Below are 19,347 nucleotides of genomic sequence, written 5' to 3'. Positions count from 1 at the left end.
TTGAAGTTAAATGACACAGAAAACGTGGCAGAAGCGAAGTTCGGTTCCTAGTCGAGCTGGCGAGATTTATCGTGTCACCTGTACGGCCGCCGATGTTGTAAAGTTCTAGGCTTCGTGCTAGCCTAGATCCTCTTGCGGGTCGGACGACCATAATGGCCTAGTTCCGAAGAGCACGTTCGTAATGGAGATATGCGTGTGGGGTAGGCTTTGTGATAGATAGAATCACCGTCGTGGGGGGAGAACAGCCCCAGACCTGTAGCCCCAAACTCCGCTTATGCTACAACGCCCCAGAGGTACTTTTGTACTTTGTAAAATAAAGGAGGCTGTTGTTGTAACAATGTTTTTCATCATTTGATTATAAGTTTGGCAATTAATAAACGTTTTGACGCGAAAACAATTCCGTTAACTCTTACAAACGTCTCTCAAATTGTGGCTCTGTTTCTGTTATTTTGTTAAATTAAATTTATTTCTGCGTTTATTTGTCTTCTTTTTTTTGTTAATTTATATATCATGTGTCAATTGTGAATGGTTTTTTAATAAAATAACGATCAATAGTTAAATTAATAATCTTTAAAGTTTGGTTTTGCGAAATTTTTCAGGATAGGCTGTATTTTTTTTGCCGGTCAGTGTATTAATGAGTTCTTGAAAACTTTTGTCTGGGTCAGAATATTTATTTGTAATGACGTTCCAATCAACTAGCTCCAGGGATTGGTAAAGACAGAATTTTCCAATTTGACAGGGGCCAAATTCCTCGATATTATTGTATATTTGTGGAAGCATTGTCCAGACAATTTGCCCCTCTAGTGTTAAAATTGACAATGGGTTTAAGACCTCCTCTTGGGAAGTAAGATTTTACAGAATATCGTTCAACGGATACAACGTTGCAATTTTGATCTTCAAGAAAGTTTCCAGTTCTTCAGTTTTATTTCTCAAGGACTGAACACTTTGGTACAAGATATCAATACTTTTTTTTCAGGGACAAAATCTCTGTTTTTATTCGCTATGTAATTTACATACGCTTTTCTGAAAAAGTATTGTTTTCGTTAAATCATTATGGCCACCTTGTTTGCTAATGGATTGTTGCTTTGGAAAATAATATTTTTTTAAATTGGCCATGAAGCCGTGCTGTTTTTACTTTTAAGACTCAGTTTTACAACTTCAGATTCACATACCTTCTTGACATGGTTTGAACATCTCCTTTACGAATTACAAAATGTCGCCTTTTGTTTCTATTACAACGAATTTCAGTGAAAACTTTATCTTCCTTAGGTTTGTCATCGATATATGCAATGTTTTTAACTTTAGTCGTCTTTGTCGGTTCTTTACCGGGAAGATCGATGATCGACTTCATTAGTTTATTCCAAATTTACCTGCAATCATCAGTTTGCCATTAATTTTTAAATTTTCTAAATTTAAACCGTTAATTTTTTCTTTTGAACAATAAATTTCGACTTCTTGCTGTTTCAATAAATTTTGGTAGTATACTAAACTCATTTGACATACACCTAGTAAAACTTTTGACTTAAACGGCTTAAACCAAACGACCCTTATAAGTCAAACTGGCTATTGTAAGCTTTATGGACCCGAATCGCAGCTGCTATTACTGTCCATTATTGCCATAATGTAGCTTGTCAAGTTTTACTAGGTGTATGTCAACTGACTTTAGTTTACTCTAAACACTCGATTTACGCTAATAATTGTTATTCGGTGGATACTAAATTTTTAAACTTGATCTTTCTTTCATTAATTCATTTTTCTGGATTGATAATTTTAAATGGAGCTTTATGTTTAAAATCTTGAGCTTCAAAATATTTAGGTACAGTGTTCTCTTTTTACTTTGAGTGGTTTAAATTCATGCTATTTTTCTTCTGGGGTACTTTAAGGAACGAGGTTTACAGCATCGAGATTGACAATTTAGAGGGTATACGTAACCACATTGAAGTTACTGTGGAAAGAGCTCGAAACATCTCTAAAATTTCTGAAAATTTCGGAATTCTTTTATTCATCCATCGGAAGCCTGTACTCACCTCTTTTTTTAAAATTAATACTTAAAAAAAATGTTGAAGATTAAAGAAGCCCTGGTTAAATTGTTTTCTCAGTTCCTCTAGAATTTAATTTCTTTTATCTATTGTACAGTGCGCTAAGGCAAATAAACATTTACAAAGCAAAACAGTTGTAAAAACCCTGTTATTTGTTTATTGAAGGGCAAGCTAGTGTGCTATTTTATTAAAAAAAAACTGAACAAGTCATAGTGACATGAAAGGCTTATTCCCATTGCTTTTTATTCATTTATGAGAACCTGATTTTCTCATTTTTTCCAGTTTTAATAATATCCGAGTTCCTCATTGTTGAATTTGGAATTTTTTTGAGATAGTAGTAAATGTAATGGGGCACTGTCCATGATTATCACAACTGTTTCATATACTATTTTTCGGATAGTGTCGCTGCCATGTCTTGATGTTGATCAAGGTTACATTGTTTTATTTATTTTGCCAATATAAGCAAATTTTGTATTTTTACCTCTAATGAGAGATCTGGGAAGCCATTTTGACGTGATTTGCTAAACGTTGCCCAAATATATAACAGCTGCATCTTTAGGATCTCTGTTTAAACAGTAAAGAAAGTCATAAAACACTTATGTTTTTTCTTATATTTAAAAAAATTGTTTTGCATAAAAAGAAAACAAAAAAGTGAAATAAGTCAATAAACTTGATGCGAAAATGCGAACTTTTATTTAAATAGTGTGATTTGACATGAGAAATACACACCTTATTTGGTTTGATAATACGGTAGATATGTATTAATTTTGTGTAAAAAATGTTTCTTCTTATACAGGAATGCACAAAATTTTTGACATGTCAAAAAAAAAATTACGTCAAATTTGTAAAAGTAAAATTTTTTTGACATATTTCAAAAGATGGAGAGTAAAATAAAAAGCTTGACTTATTTTTCCACTTTTTTCAAAAACAAATGCTGCGCTTTTTATTAAATTTGTTCTTTACTTTATCACAAGAAATTTGTACATCTTTTGCACTTACCTTAGATTTATAATGCTGCAGTTAACGTTATCTTAATGTTTCTTCTGTCAAATATTTCTTTATAAATCTTCCGATTTGCACTAAAAAATATAGATATGATAGTGACGTTTTATTCAAACAACACAGTTATATTTATTTTTCTTTTATTTTCTAATATTTTAATGTACGGTTCATAAACAACATTTACTTATTTTTGATACCGAAGAGCTTGTGACAAGAGCAAAGTTGTCGTTTCGGCTAAAAATTAAAACGCCGAACAAACAGAATCCGAAATTACGTCCTTAAATTTTTTATTAAGGGTCGCAGAGAAAAAATCTTCCCACTATAATTTCCCCACGTAATACTCAAGAACTTCGCCGCACAATTTAATTTTAGCTTTTAAGCCTTTGATGAAAAATTAATTTCATGTGGATCCACCTAATCAAAGAATAACTTAATAAAACATAAATCGACCACTCTTATAAAACAGTCGTTAAAATTAGTTCGAGCTTTATTAACAAAATGCCCTCAGTCATACACCAAAGTTTCCACGTCAATTTAAAAGCAATGCGCTTCTTTTTTCTGTATCCTCCAGACAAATATAAAACTTTATATCGCATACATACGTACATTATGTACTTTGTACTTGTTGTACCCATACCCATTCTGGAGTGTCTTTTCTTGTTTCTCCAGGAAAATCTTCGTTTTGCCCAGTTCGCCGACAGCGTGTTTCTCCTGGCAGAATTAGTGTGTTTCGTGCTAAAATTGTATCCGTTTTTGAATAACAGCGAACGCATTAAAAAATGCATACATTATTTCGATTCTGCGGTTTTCGAAGTTGTAAGAAGCGAACATGAGGAGATTCTTAAAGAGTGTGTTAAAATGTGTCGACGAACATCAGCGCTTTTTTTGGCTGCAGTTACCGGAGGATTTATTAGTTGGTCCAGTCGACCCATTTCTTGGAAAAATCACGTTTTTCCGACTGATTTGTGGCTGCCTTTTGATGTAAAGACAGCCCCAAGGTCTTATATTTCTTGTACATATGTGTACATTGTTATGGGTGACTAAATACCAACGTGTGGGTTGAAAATTTTACATGTGTTTTATTGCAGGGGTGGGATATGGTGCGTATACTAGTGCAGCAATAGATCCTTTAATAGCAGGACTTGCATATCAGGCTACATGTCAGATAAAAATTCTAAAGAACAATTTACAATTTCTTAAGGAACAAGTAAAAGACGAATTTGGAAAAACTACGAATTTGGATAGTGCACGTGAGAATGAGTTGGTGTACGAGAAAATTCGAAAATGTGTTATTCATCACAATCTTATACTAGAGTAAATATTTAGTGTGTAGTGTGTTATTTTAATTTTGATTTATATTTTTCAGATTTGTTAAAGAATACGAACACTGTTTTTCGCAAATTGCTCTCAGTCAGTTTGTAGCAGGCGTCGTCGTACTTTGTCTTTCATGTTTGCAGCTAACTTTGGTAAGTGTGAACGTGCCTTAATTAATTTTCAGGAATTTTTGTTTTTTTAAGACATGTAAATTTCGTTTTGCAGGTGGATCTTGTCAGTTTTGATTTTTTAGCGATGGTAATGTATCTTATTGCCATGTTAAGCGAAAGTTATTTGTATTGTTATTTTGGAACCGTATTATATGAAGAAGTATGAATATTAGAATCGCGATATTTCGTTATTATTTTTTTATTTTTTAGAGTAATACCATTATCGATGCCATTTATTTGGGTAAATGGTACGAATACGACGTAAGATGTCGTAAGGCGTTGATTCTTCTAATGGAACGAGCTAAAAGACCTATGATCGTTACGTGTGGGAAAATTGTTGACATGTCTTTGGATACTTTCACATTGGTAAAGCACTTAAATAAGACAATTAAAATGTTATAAAAAGATGTATTTTTTAGATATTAAGGAGGTCGTATTCTTTGTTGGCAGTGCTAGAAAATTATAATATAGAACTAAACTGAGCAATTTATTGTCATAAATTAAAATATGTATATATGGTATTTATACACATAGAATGTAGTCTCCGCAATGCACAATGGGATAAATGAAATAAAAATAACTATTTGTTGGAAAAATATTATTGTTTAATGAATTTTTCAAATCTATGGTATTTCAAAGAACACAAGAAAGAGTGGCAAAACTTTTAATTTTGAAACCTTATCCTTCGAGTTTATTGCCAGTTGCTTATTTTCTAGTTTACGTTTATTTTTTCAAAAAATGAAATTTATATACGCAAATTTTATAATTTTATAACAATCCCGGGAGTGATTTTCGACTTCATTTCTTCGAAAAATCTATCCAAAATAACGCGAGAATTTTGTATCAATTTTTAAACGACTTCGCCAAAAGATCAAGTTTTCAGTATATCAAATATATGAAATTTTTGACATTTTCCTGAGCACCTTCGAAAATTATTTAAAGAGGTTCTTTTGTTGTTTTTGATTTGTGAAGTGTTTTCGGTTTCCTAATTTTTTAAAATCGTAAAAATGAAATAGGGTAATTTTTGGGATATGTCAAAAATTCGACTTTGAGACCCAATATTCCGGAAATCTTGGTCCCGAGCCATCAGGAGGCATTTTCGGAAATTATTTAAAGAGTTTTTTGTGTTGATATCTACTTTCGGGAGTTTTTTTGGTTTTATTTCTCCTAAAATTTTGATCATTTTTCAGGAATTGCCGAAATTTTTCAAAATTTTGCTGATATTGAGTATTTTGAAATGTTTTTCGATTCAGCTGGTCTATAGATCCTTGAATTTTTTGTGAATTTTTGAAACAACTTCGCCAAAGCTCAATTTTTCAATATATTAGATATATGAAATTTTTAACATTTTCCTGGGCACTTTCGGAAATTATTTAAAGATTTTCGTTTGTTGATATCGAGAGCCGAGAGTGTTTTTCGGCTTTATTTTCTCGAAAATTCTTGCCACCTTCCCGGGATCACCAAAAGACTCATGATCATTTTGTGTTTTGAAAATCTTGACCAACGGCCTTCTTTCATGGATTCAACTTGTCTATATCATTAAATTTTTTGTGAGTATTTAAGCAACTTATTTAAAAGCTCAATTTTTCAATGTATGGGTTGCATAAAATTTTTCACACTTTCGTAAATTATATAAAGTTTTTCTTGCTGATATCGACTTCGGAGAATGTTTTTCGGCTTTATTCCTTCAAAAATTTTTGCCACTTTGCCAGAATCGCCAAAATGGCACATGATGATCATTGGGATATTTTCAAAATTTAACTGAAACTGAATACTTCGAAAAACTTAGACCTAGACCATCAACAATTTATGTTTTTGATTCACTTTGTCTATTCTCAGAATTTTGTGTGAATTTTTAAGCGACTTCGGCAAAAGCTGGATTTGCCAATATATGAGTTGTATCAAATTTTTGACATTTTTCTTAGCACTTTCCAAAATTATTTAAAGAGCTTCTTTTGCTGATATCGATCTCCGAGAGTGTTTTTTGGCTTTATTTCTTCGGAAATTTGTGCCACTTTTCCGGAGCGTCAAACGACACATTAAAAATTTTGAGATGTTTTCAAAATTTTATTAAAACTGAATATTTCGCAAATCCTGGCCAGAGAGCATCAACAGATTATGTTTTTGATTCATTTTGTTTATATTTCAGAATTTTGTGTGAATTTTTAAGCAACTTCAACAAAAGTTTAATTTTTTAGTATAGGAAATGCATGTCAAAAATTTGACATTTTCGTAAGCATTTTCGAAAATTATTTAAAGATTTTATTTTGTTGGTGATTTTGATTTTGGGAAGTGTTTTTGGCTTCCCAGTTTTTTAGAATCGTCAAAATGAAAAACAACGATTTTTGGGATACGTCAAAAATTCGACTTTGAGACCCAATATTTCGAAAATCTTGGTCCGGAACCATCAAGATGCTATTCGATTCCATTTGTTGAGGTCCTAGAGTTTTTTGTAGATTTTTAGGCAACTTCGCCAAAAGTTTAATTTTTCAAGAACTTGAAATTTTCAACCACTTTTCAACATTTTTCCGGAATCAACAAAATAATACCTGGTAATTATATATTAAGATTTTTCGAAATTTTACTGAAACTGAAAATTTCGAAAATCTTGGTCCGAGAACTTCAACAGACAATTGAATTTTTGAATTTTTAAGCAACTTCGGCAAACGTTCGATTTCTCAATATATGAGATGTATGAAATTTTTCTCAGCACTTTCGAAAATTATCTAAAGAGTTTCTTTTGCTGTCGACTTCCGACACATTATAATTATCAGGATATTTTCAAAATTTGACTGAAACTGAATATTTAAAAAATCTTGATCCGAGAGCATCAACACGACATGTTTTTGATTCATTTTGTTTATATCTCAAAATTTTGTCTGAATTTTTAAGCAAATTCGCCATAAGAACAATTTTTCAAGAGCTTGAAATTTTCAGTAATTTTCCGAGCATTTTCGGAAATTATTTAAACAGTTTATGTGGTGATGTGGACTTCTGGAAGTGTTTTTCAGCTTCACTTCTTCGAAAATTCCAATCATTTTGCAGGCATTTCCAAAATGGCACATAATAATTGGGATATTTTCAAAATTTGACTCAAACTGAATATTTCGAGAAATTTGACCCGAGCCCATCAACATGTTATGTTTTTCGATTCATTTTGTCTGTGTCTTAGAATTTTGTGTGAATTTTTAAACAACTTCGCCAAAAGCTCAATTTTTTAACGTATGAAATGCAAGAAATTTTTGACATTTTTGAACACCTTCGAAGATTATTTAAAGATTTTCTCTTGTTGATTTCGATCTTATAACGTGTTTAGGGTTTTTCAGTTATTTAGAATCGTCAAAATGAAATACAGGAAGTTTTGGAATATGTCGAAAATTCGATTTTGAGACACAATTTTCGAAAATCTTCGTCCCGAACCATCAAGAGGTCATGTTTTTCGATTCAATTTGTAGAGATCCTAGAATGTTTTTGTGAATTTTTAGGTAAATTTGCCAAAAGCTCAATTTTTCAAGAACTTGCAATTTTCAGTAATTTCCGGAGCATTTTAGGAAATTATTTAAAGAGTTACTTGTGTTGATGTGGACTTCTGGAGTATTTTTCGTCTTCATTTCTTCGAAAATTCCAGTCATTATCTAAGAAATTATTCGGATTTTTCAAAATATTTTTGATACTGAAAATTTTGAAAATTTTGGTCCGAGACCATCACAAACCATGTTTTTCGATTCAGCTGGTCTATATCCTTGAATTTTTTGTGAATTATTGAACAACTTTGCTAAAGGCTTAGTGTGTCAATATACGAGATGGAGGAAATTTTTGGCGTTTTTCTGAGAACTTTCGAAAATTATTTAAATAGTTCTTCTTGTTCATATCAACATCCGAGAGTGTTTTTCGGCTTTACTTTTTCGAAAATTCTTGCCACTTTACCAGGATCACCAGAATGACTCATGATAATTTTTGGAATATTTTCAAAATTTGGCTGAAACTGAATATTTTGAAAGTGTTGGCTCGAGACTAACAACACGCCATGTTTTATCGATTCAGCTTCTCTATATGCCTGAATTTTTTTTGAATTTTTGAAGCAACTTCCCGAAAGCTCAGTTTTTCATTATATGTGTTGTAGGAAATTTTTGACATTTTCCTGAGCACTTTCGAAAATTATTTAAAGAGGTTCTTTTGTTGTGAAGTGTTTTTCGGTTTTATAATTTTAGGAATCGTTGAAATGAAATACAGCATTTTTGGGATATGTAAAAAATTCGACTCTGAGGACCCAATTATTCGGAAATTTTGGTTCAATTTCTTGAGATCCCAGAATGTTTCTGTGGATTTTTAGGTAATTTCTTCAAAAGCTCAAGAACTTGAAATTTTCGACCATTTCTCAGGCATTTTTGGAAATTATTTAAAGAGTTTCTTGTGTTGCAATCGACTTTCAGTAGTATTTTTTGTCTTCATTTCTTCTAAAATTTAAATTATTTTTCAATAATCGCCGAAATGACAAGTGGTAATTATAGGGATTTTTCAAAATTGCTGATATTGAGTATTTCGAAAATTTTGGCCCTACACCATCAACGGGCCATATTTTTCGATTCAACTGGTCTATATCCCTAAAATTTTTGTGAATTTTTAAGAAGGTTATCCAAAAGCTCAATTTTTCAATGTATGAGATGTATGAAATTGTTGGCATTTTTCTGAATAATTTCCAAAATTGTTTAAAGAGTTTCTTTTGTTGATTATTTTTTGGAAAATTTTTGCCATTTTCCCAGGGTCAACAAAAGGCTCATAATAATATTTGGGAACAACTTTGCTAAAGGGTAAAATTTTCAATATATGAGATGTATGAAATTTTTGACCTTTTCCTGAACACTTTCTAAAATTATTTAAAGAGTTTCTTTTGTTGATGTGGACATCTGGGAGTGTTTTTCGGCTTTATTTTTGCGAAAATTCTTGCCACTTTCCCAGGATCACTAAAATGACTAATGATAATTTGAAATATTTCCAAAATTTGACTGAAACTGAATATTTTGAAAATCTGGGCCCGAGACCATCAACAGGCCATGTTTTATGGATTCAGCTTGTCGATATCCCAAAATTTTTATGAATTTTCGTAACAACTTCGCTAAAGGCTTAATTTTTCAATATTACTGAGCGCTTTCGAAAATTATTTGAAGAATTTCTTTTATTGATTTCGACATTTGAGTGTTTTTTGGCTTTATTTTAGCGAAAATTCTTTTAACCTTCCTAAGGTCACCAAAACAACTCATGATAATTTTTGGGATATTTTCAAAATTTAACTGAAACGGAATATACTGAAAAACTTGTCCCGAGACTATCAACGGGCGATGTTTTGTTCATTTAGCTTGTCTATATAACTGAATTTTTTGTGAATTTTTGAAGAAACTTCGCCAATGGCTCAATTTTTAAATATACAAATGTATTAAATTTTTGACTTTTCCTGAATATTTTCGAAAATTATTTAAAGAGTCTTTTTTGTTGATATCGACATCCGAGAGTGTTTTTCAGCTTTATTTTTTCGAAAATTTTTGCTACTTTTCAAGGATCACCAAAATGATTCATGATAATTTTTGAGATATTTTCAAAATTTTACTGAAACTTAATATTTTGAAAATCTTGGCCCGAGACTATGTTTTATCGATTCAGCTTGTCTATATCCCTGAATTTTTTGTGAATTTTTAAAACAACTTCGCCAAAGGCTCAATTTTTCACTATATGAGATATATGAAATTTGTGACATTTATTTCTGAGAACTTTCGAAAATTATTTAAATAGTTTCTACTGTTAATATCGACATCCGAGGGTGCTTTACGGTTTAATTTTTTCGAAAATTCCTGCTACTTTCCCAGGAATACCAAAATGACTCATGATAACTTTTGAGATATTTTCAAAATTTGAGGCTATCAACAGATCATGTTTTATGAATTCAGCTTGACCATATCCCTAAATTTTTTGTGAATTTTTAAGCCACTTATCCAAAAGCTCAATTTTTCAATGTAGGAGATGAACTTTTTGACATTTTCCTGAATACGTTCGAAAATCATATAAGGAGTTTCTTTTGCTAATATCGACCTACAACAGTGTTTTTCGGTTTTATTTCTCGGAAAATTCTTGCCACTTTATCAGAGTCGCGAAAATGATACGTGATAATTATTGGGATATTTTCAAAATTCGACTGAAACTGAATATTTCGAAAATCTTGGCCCTAGACCATTAACGAGTCACGTTTTTGATTTACTTTGTCTATATCTCAGAATTTTGTGTGAAATTTTAAGCAAGTTCGCCAAAAGCTCATTTTTTGAATATTTGAAATGTATGAAATTTTTGACATTTTTTTCTTGATTTCGATCTTGCTAAGTGTTTTCGGATTCTCAATTTTTTAGAATTGTCAAAATGAAATATAGAAATTTTTGGGATATGTCAAAAATTCGATTTTGATATCCAATATTTCGAAAATCTTGATCCGGCTGTGATTTTCGTTTCAATTTGTTGAGATCCCAGGTAACTTCGCCAAAAGCTCAATTTTTCAAAAACTTGAAATTTTCGATTATTTCCCGAGTATTTTTGGAAATTGTTTAGAGTTTCTTGTGTTTTTTCTTCACTTCTTCGATAATTCCAATAATTTTCCAGGAATCGCCCAAATGACACTTGGTAATGATAGGGATTTTTCAAAATTTTGCTAATACTGAATATTTTGAAAATCTTGGTTAGAGAGAAACAACAGTTTTTCGATTGTGATTATCTGTATCCCTCGCCAAAGGCTCAGTTTTTCAATATTTGAGATGCAGGAAATTTTAGAAATTTTCCTGAGCACTTTAAAAAATTATTGAGAGTTTCTTTTTCTGATATTCACCTCCGAGAGTGCTTTTCAGCTTTACTCCTTCGAAAATGCTTGCCATTTTTCAGAAAGGCCAAAATGACACATGATAATTATTGGGAAATTTTCAAAATTTGACTAAAACCGAATATTTCGAGGAATTTGACCCGACAGCATCAGCAGGTTATGTTTTTTGATTCACTTTGTCTATATCTCAGAATTTTGTCTAAATTTTTAAACGACTTCGTCAAAGCTCAGTTTTTAATATATGAAAAGCAAAAAATTGTTGACATTTTCCGAACACCTTCGAAAATTATTTAGAGATTTTCTCTTCTTGATTTCGATCTTATGAAGTGTTTTGAGTTTCCCAATTTTAGTTTTTTAGAATCGTCCAAATGAAATACAGCAATTTTTGGAATATGTTGAAAATTTAATTTTGAGGCACAATATTTCGAAAATCTTGGTCCCGGCCACCAAGAAGTTATGTTTTTCGATTCAATTTGTAAAGATCCTAGAATGTTTTTGTGAATTTTTAGGTAGATTTGCCAAAAGCTCAATTTTTCAAGAACTTGCAATTTTCAGCCATTTCCTAAGCATTTTAAGAAATTATTGAAAGAGTTCCTTGTGTTGATGTCGACTTCTAGAGTGTTTTTCGTCTTCGTTTCTTCAAACATTCCAATCATTTTCTAGGAATCACCAAAATAACATGAAGTAATTATTCGGATTTTTCAAAATTTTTCTGATACTGGAAATTTTGAAAATCTTGGTTCGAAACCATCATATTTTGCATGAATTTTTAAGCAACTTCGCCAAAAGTTCAATTTTTGAATATTTGAAATGTATGAAACTTTTGACATTTTTTTGTTGATTTCGATCTTGCGGTAATTTTTGGGATATGTTAAAAATTCGATTTTGATATCCAATACTTCAAAAATCTTGATTCGGGACCATTGGGGGGCTATGATTTTCAATTCAATTTGTAAATGTTTTGTGAATTTTTCTGTAACTTTGCCAAAATCTTAATTTTTCAAGAAACTGAAATTTTCGATCATTTCTCGAGTATTTTCGGAAATTATTTAAAGAGTTTCTTGTGTTGATATCACTTTCGGCTGTATTGTGCGGCTTCATTTCTTTGAAAATTCCAATCATTTTCCTGGGATCACCAAAATAACACGTGGTAACTGCTAAGATTTTTCAGAATTTTACTGATCTGAAAATTTCGAAAATCTTGGTCCTAGAAGATTAACAGGCCATGTATTTCGACTCACTTTGTAAGAAATTTTTGACATTTTCCTGAACACTTTCGAAACTTATTAAAAGAGTTTCTTTTGTTGATATGGACATCCGAGAGTGTTTTTCAGCTTTATTTTTTCGAAAATTCTTGCCACATTCCCAGTGTCACCAAAATGAGTCATTATAAATTTTTAAGATATTTTCAAAATTCGACTGAAACTGCATATTTTGAAAATCTTGGCCCGAGACTATCTACAGGTCAAGTTTTATCGATTCAGCTTGTCTATATCCTTCAATTTTTTGTGAATTTTTGAAACAACTTCGTCAAAGCTCAATTTTTCAATATAGATAGATATATGAAATTTTTGACACTTTTCTAGGCACTTTCGAAAATTATTTAAAGGGTTTCTTTTGCTGATGTCGATCTCCGAGAGTGTTTTTTGGTTTTATTTCTTCGAAAATTCGTGTCACTTTTCCGGACCGTCAGCGACACATTATAATTTTTGATATATTTTCAAAATTTTATTGAAATTGAATATTTCGAAAATCTTGGCCCGAGAGCATCAACAGGTGATATTTTGGATTCATTTTGTTTATATCTCAGAATTTTGTGTGAATTTTTAAGCAACTTTGACAAAAGCTCAATTTTTTAATACATGAAATCCATCAAATTTTTGACATTTTCCTTAGCACCTTCAGAAAATTATTTCAAAATTTTCTTTTGTTGATGATTTCGATATTGTGAAGTGTTTTCGGCTTCCCATTTTTTTAGAATCGTTAAAATGAAATACAACAATTTTTGGGATACGTCAAAAATTCGACTTTGAGACCCAATATTTCGAAAATTTTGGTCCAGAACCATCAAGAAGCTATATTTTTCGATTCAATTTGTTGAGATCCCAAAATTTTTTTGAGGTTTTTTAAGCAACTTTGCCAAAAGCTTAAGTTTTCAGTAACGAGAAATTTCGGAAATTATTTAAAGAGTTTCTTGTGTTGATATCGACCTTCGACACATTAAAATTATCGCGATATTTTCCAAATTTTACTCAAATTTAATATTTAAAAAAATCTTGGGGCGAGCGCATCAACAGTTTTTGTTTTTAATTCATTTTGTTTATATCTCAGAATTTTGTCTGAATTTTTAAGCAACGTTGCCAAAAGCTCAATTTTTCAAGAGCTTGAAATTTTCAATTATTTAAACAGTTCATGTGGTGATGTCGACTTCTGGAAGTGTTTTTCAGCTTCACTACTTCGAAAATACCAATCATTTTCCAGGAATTTCCAAAATGACACATGATAATAATTGAGATATTTTCAAAATTTGACTGATACTGAATATTTGTAGAAATTTGACCCGAGGCCATCGACAGGTTATGTTTTCGATTCATTTTGTCTGTGTACTCAGAATTTTGTGTGAATTTTTAAACGACTTCGCCAAAAGCTCAATTTTTTAATGTATGAAATGCAAGAAATTTTTGACATTTTTTGAACACCTTCTAAAATTATTTAATAGATTTTCTCTTCTTGATTTCGATCTTATGAAGTGTTTTGTTTCCCAATTTTTGTTTTTCGACTCGTCAAAATGAAATACAGCAATTTTTGGGATTATTCAAAAATTTGATTTTGAGACACAATATTTTGAAAATCTTTGTCCCGAACCATTAAGAGGTTATGTTTTCCGATTGAATCCTAAAATGTTTTTGTGAATTTTTAGGTAAATTTGCCAAAAGCTCAATTTTTCAAGAACTTGCAATTTTCAGCCATTTTCGGTGCATTTTAGGAAATTATTTGAAGAGTTACTTGTGTTGAAATCGACTTCTGGAGCATTTTTCGTCTTCATTTCTTCGAAAATTCCAGTCATTTTCTAGGAATCACCAAAATAACACGTGGTAATTATTCGGATTTTTCAAAATTTTTCTGATAGTGAAAATTTTGAAAATCTTGGTCCGAGACCATCAGAGACCATGTTTTTCGAATCAACTGTCTATATCCCAGAATTTTTTATGAATTTTTAAACAACTTCGTCAAAAGCTAATTGTATTTTTGACATTTCGATTTTTGTTGATTTCGATCTTGCGGTAATTTTTGGGATATGTTAAAAATTCGATTTTGATATCCCATATTTCACAAATTCGAGACCATTAAGAGGCCATGATTTTCGATTCAATTTGTTGATGTTTTGTGAATTTTTTGGTAATTTCGCCAAAAGCCTAATTTTTCAAGAAATTGAAAATTTCGATCATTTCTCGAGTATTTTCGGAAATTTTTTAAAGAGGCTCTTGTGTTGATATCGATTTTCGGGAGTGTTTTTCGGCTTTATTTCTTTAAAAATTCCAATTATTTTCCCGGAATCACCAAAATAACACGTGCTAATTGCCAAGATTTTTCAAAATTTTACTAATTTGAAAATTTTGTAAGAAATTTTTGATATTTTCCTGAATACCATGGAATATTGTTTAAAGAGTTTCTTTGGATTGAAGTGTTTTCGGCAAAATCAAATATGACAATTTTTGGGGTATATTAAGAATTTGGCTTTGAGACCCAATATTTCGAAAATCTTGGTCAAGAGGTTATGTTTTTCGATTCAATTTGTAGAAATTTCAGAATGTTTTTGTGGATTTTTAGATAACTTCGCCAAAAGCTCAATTTTTCAAGAACTTGAAATTTTCGCATATTTCCCGAGCTTTTTTCGAAATTATTTAAAGAATTTCTTGTGTTGATATCGAGTTCCAGGAGTGTTCTTCGGCTTCATTTCTTCGAAAATTACGATTGTTTTTTTGAAAGCACCAAAATGACACCTGGTAATTTTTGGTATTTGTCAAAATTTTGCTAATATTGAAAATTTCGAAATGTTTGCAATTTTTACATTGTCCTGAGCACCTTCGAAATTATTTAAAGAATGTCTTTTGTTGGTTTCGATTTTGTGCAGTGTTTTTCGGCTTCCCTTCTTTAAAAATTCCAACATTTTTTCATATTTGTCAAAATGAAATACGCCAATTTTTGCAATATGTTAAAAATTTGACTTTAAGATTCAATATTTCGAAAATCTTGGTCCGGAACCGTCAAGAGGCTGTTGGCGAGATAATATATAACTATTTTTTTTGTGAATTTATAGATAACGTCACCAAAAGCACAATTTTTCAAAAACTTGAAATTTTTGACTATTTCGCGAGCAATTTTGAAAACTATTTCAAGAATTTCTTGGGTGATATCGACCTTTGGGAATATTTGACGGCTTCATTTCTTCGAAATTGCCTAATATTTTCCCAGACTCGCCAAAATGACATATGGTAATTATTGGGATATCTGAAAAATTTTACTTAAACTGAATATTTTGAAAATCTTTGTCTGGGAATATGTTCTTCGATTCAACTTGAGTATGTTTCAGAATTAATTTTGTGAGTTTTTAAGCAATTTCGCCAAAAGTTCAATTTTTCAGTGCCTAGATAAATTGTGTGAAATTTTTGGCATTTTCCCGAGCACCTTTGAAAATTATTTAAGGAGTTTTTTTTGTTGATTTGGATCTTGTGAGATGTTTTTCGCATTCCCTTCATTGAAAATTCCAACAATTTTTTTAAATCGTCAAAGCGAAATACGGCAATTTTGGCATTATATTAAAAATTCGACTTTGAGACTCAATATTTCTAAAATCTTAGTCTGGAACCATTAAGAGGCTGTTTTTCGATTCAGGTTGTCGAGATATACGTATATCCCAGAAAATTGTGGATTTTTAGTTAACTTCACCAAAAGGTCAATTTTTCAAAAACTTGAAATTTTTGACTATTTCTTTTGATATGAACTTTTGGGATTGTTTGACGACTTGGGGTGTTTTCAAATTTTGACTGAAACTGAATATTTTGAAAATTTTGGTCTGGAACCCTCAACAGGCTACTTTTTTACTACTTCGCCGAAAGCTCCGTTTTTCAATATATGCCGGAAATTTGTTTTTCCAAATTTAATAGGAATTTTCCCAAAAATGTTTATACAAGGTACCAACTTTTTTCCGCGACCATTTAACAAATAAAAACATGTTTTAGTATCCGAAAGGAAAGATTGGGAGGGCCAGTTAAAAAAACTATTAATGACGTCACGATGGAAAAACAGTTCATTACACAAAATAAATTTTTAGCATCGGAAAGTGTAATTTTAAAAAATAAATTTGACTTATGTGAGACTTTAGAATATTTTTGAATCTGTTGCGATTTTTTTAAAACATTCTGCGAATTCTTAAATTGTTTTGGTTTCAAATATGTACCAAATCATTAGCTATGAATTCACATCTTGTTAATAATTGTACCTTCTGTCTTATTGTCTATTTTAAATATAGTTTAACTTACCTAATATTAAAAACCGAGCTGCAAGTTTACGTTTATTTTATTTGTTCTATTTTCCTTGATTTACTCTTTTGATGTGTTTTTGTATTCTTGTTTCGTTTCATTTTCTGAAATTAAGCACAACCGAAAAAACTTTAATTTAAACTACACAGTACACAGGTTTTATTTTATATATAATCACCACACCTTGTAAAAGTACTTCACTTAAAAAACATCATCAAGCATGACCAGTACACAATTACAGTCGAACTATTTTTCCTTTTTGTATAGCCACAAACACAATTCAAAGAGAATTAGAAATCATCAGCGTGAATTTTTGATTAGAACTTTCTTTCAATAATAGTTTCCCACGTACCCCGGCCAGAATGTCATGCAATAACTTTAAATTTAACCGTTGGACTTTGATTAAAAATTAATCTCAATTTCTCTCTATAATTTGAAAAGACGCCGCGATAAATATATAAATGTATACCACCCTTATAAACGTAAAACACAATAAAACATCCTTATTCTTGAACAGAATGCCAGAAGTAATTACACAAAGCTTCAGTCTCAACCTACGTGGAATGAGAGTGTTCGGTTTATACCCTCCAAACCGCTATAAAAATCTATACCGAGTGCTAACTTACATTTTGTACTTTTTACTCATAGTTCCAGTTCCAATTCTGCAGTGTCTCAATCTTTATTTGCAAGACGATCTCAGTTTTATGCAAATCGCCGACAACACTTTCTTAATAGCGGAGCTGGGGTGCTTCATTCCAAAATTTTGGCCGTTTTTGAATAATGGTGAAAGAATCAAAAATTGTATCCATTATTTTGATGCTCCGGTTTTTGAAGTGGAGAGGAAAGAGCACAGGAAGATTTTAGAGGAAGGGGTTAAAGTTTGTAGAACTACGACAAAGCTATTTTTTACGTCTGTAACAGCAGGATTTATGAGTTGGTCTTGTAGACCTATTGCTTGGAAAAATCATATTTTTCCGACTGATTTGTGGCTACCTTTTGACCCTAACACAGCCCCGACTTTTTATAACTGTTGTGTTTATGTATATCTAGTGTTAGGTGAGTATTTGAAGAAAATATAAACTCGAGAGTAATTTTTATTTCAGCTGTTGGTTATGGGGCTTACACTAGTGCAGCTGTTGATCCTTTAGTCGCTGGATTAGCCTATCAGGCTACAGTTCAGATACAAATACTCAAAAACAACTTACAATTTCTTGGGGAATACGTAGACGAAGAAATGTTGTCATCGAACGATATTTCTTTAAATAAGAATCATCTGTTTTTTGAAAAAGTGAAACAATGTGTTATTCACCACAACAGAATTTTAGAGTAATTTGTTTGTAATTACTGTATGAATTATTTAATTTTATAAATTTTAGTTTTGTCGAAGAATACGGGAGATGTTTTTCGCAAATTGCCTTCAGCCAGTTTGCTGGAGGTGTGGTCGTTTTTTGCGTTTCGTGTCTTCAGCTTACCATAGTGGACGTTCTAAGTTTCAATTTTTTGGCAATGATGATGTATTTAATTGCTATGTTGACAGAAGTTTATCTTTATTGTCATTTTGGGACGATTTTGTTTGAAGAGGTTGTGACACTGAGAAGTCTATCAGTTTATTATGAATATTTTTTTTTAGAATAATACTATAAATACAGCAGTTTATTTAAGCAAGTGGTACGAATTCGACGTGAAAACAAAGAGAGCTTTGATTGTTTTGATGGAACGTGCAAAAAGACCTATGGTGATTAGAGTTGGAAAAATCTTCGATATGTCTTTGGTCACTTTTACAATGGTAACGTTGTTAAGTAAAGTGTGGCTTTTTTAATGCAAATTTTCAGATATTGAGACGATCTTATTCTTTGTTGGCAGTTTTGGAGAACTACAATCTAGAATTCAACTAAAATTTTGATAAAAACTTCTAAGTCAGTGTTGTTAATGTTTGGTGTGTTCAATAAGTAGCTTTTGTACTATTTATAATATTTCATTTAATATAACTTGTCTACACTGTTCTGTTCTTTAATGGTTTGGAAGAAAATTTAAATATAAAACTTAATTAGTAATAATAAAATTATAGAAGCAAAAACTGTGTGAAAAAAAACAGTAAGTACTCACGTTTATTTCTAAATGACACAGTTTTAAAAATATTATCTGCTTTCATACATTTTAAAACCATTTTTAATAATGGTTTGTCAAACATGATTTTTCTTTCCCGGCGCCTCCACCATAATTTGCTTTAAAACTTCTCAAATCATAACTAAGTATTTTTGTAACGAGTGGATTTTTCTGGGTCAATTTAGACTTGTGTTTTGAATACCAAAATCATCACATTTACAATAGGAAAGTACATACCTAAACTAAATTCAAATTTTATTTAAAAAATTTAATAAAATAATGGGACTAAATTCCAAATCAGCTTACAAACTGTTATT

General features: G+C 31.0%; 2 protein-coding genes across 2 annotated transcripts; both read left to right on the top strand.

Moving 5' to 3' along the window:
• The first annotated feature begins 3,539 nt into the window (after positions 1 to 3,539).
• LOC135128622 (odorant receptor Or1-like) lies at positions 3,540 to 5,007 on the top strand. Its single transcript, XM_064055557.1, has 6 exons — positions 3,540 to 4,077; positions 4,130 to 4,355; positions 4,408 to 4,507; positions 4,581 to 4,685; positions 4,736 to 4,891; positions 4,945 to 5,007. Exons 1-6 carry the CDS (start codon positions 3,540 to 3,542, stop codon positions 5,005 to 5,007), a joined length of 1,188 nt encoding a protein of 395 aa, XP_063911627.1.
• Positions 5,008 to 17,442: 12,435 nt separating this feature from the next.
• On the top strand, positions 17,443 to 18,819 carry LOC135128623 (odorant receptor Or2-like). The gene is made up of 5 exons (XM_064055558.1): positions 17,443 to 17,980; positions 18,028 to 18,250; positions 18,301 to 18,505; positions 18,555 to 18,710; positions 18,757 to 18,819. Exons 1-5 carry the CDS (start codon positions 17,443 to 17,445, stop codon positions 18,817 to 18,819), a joined length of 1,185 nt encoding a protein of 394 aa, XP_063911628.1.
• The last annotated feature ends 528 nt before the right edge of the window (positions 18,820 to 19,347 follow it).

Source organism: Zophobas morio, unplaced genomic scaffold, assembly GCF_036711695.1.
Source record: "Zophobas morio isolate AGI-343-1 ecotype UQ-CSIRO unplaced genomic scaffold, CSIRO_AGI_Zmor_V1 ptg000014l, whole genome shotgun sequence".
Classification (NCBI taxonomy): Eukaryota; Metazoa; Arthropoda; class Insecta; order Coleoptera; family Tenebrionidae; genus Zophobas; species Zophobas morio.
The sequence above is the reverse complement of the archived record's forward strand: the minus strand, read 5'-3'. Positions and strand labels throughout refer to the sequence as shown.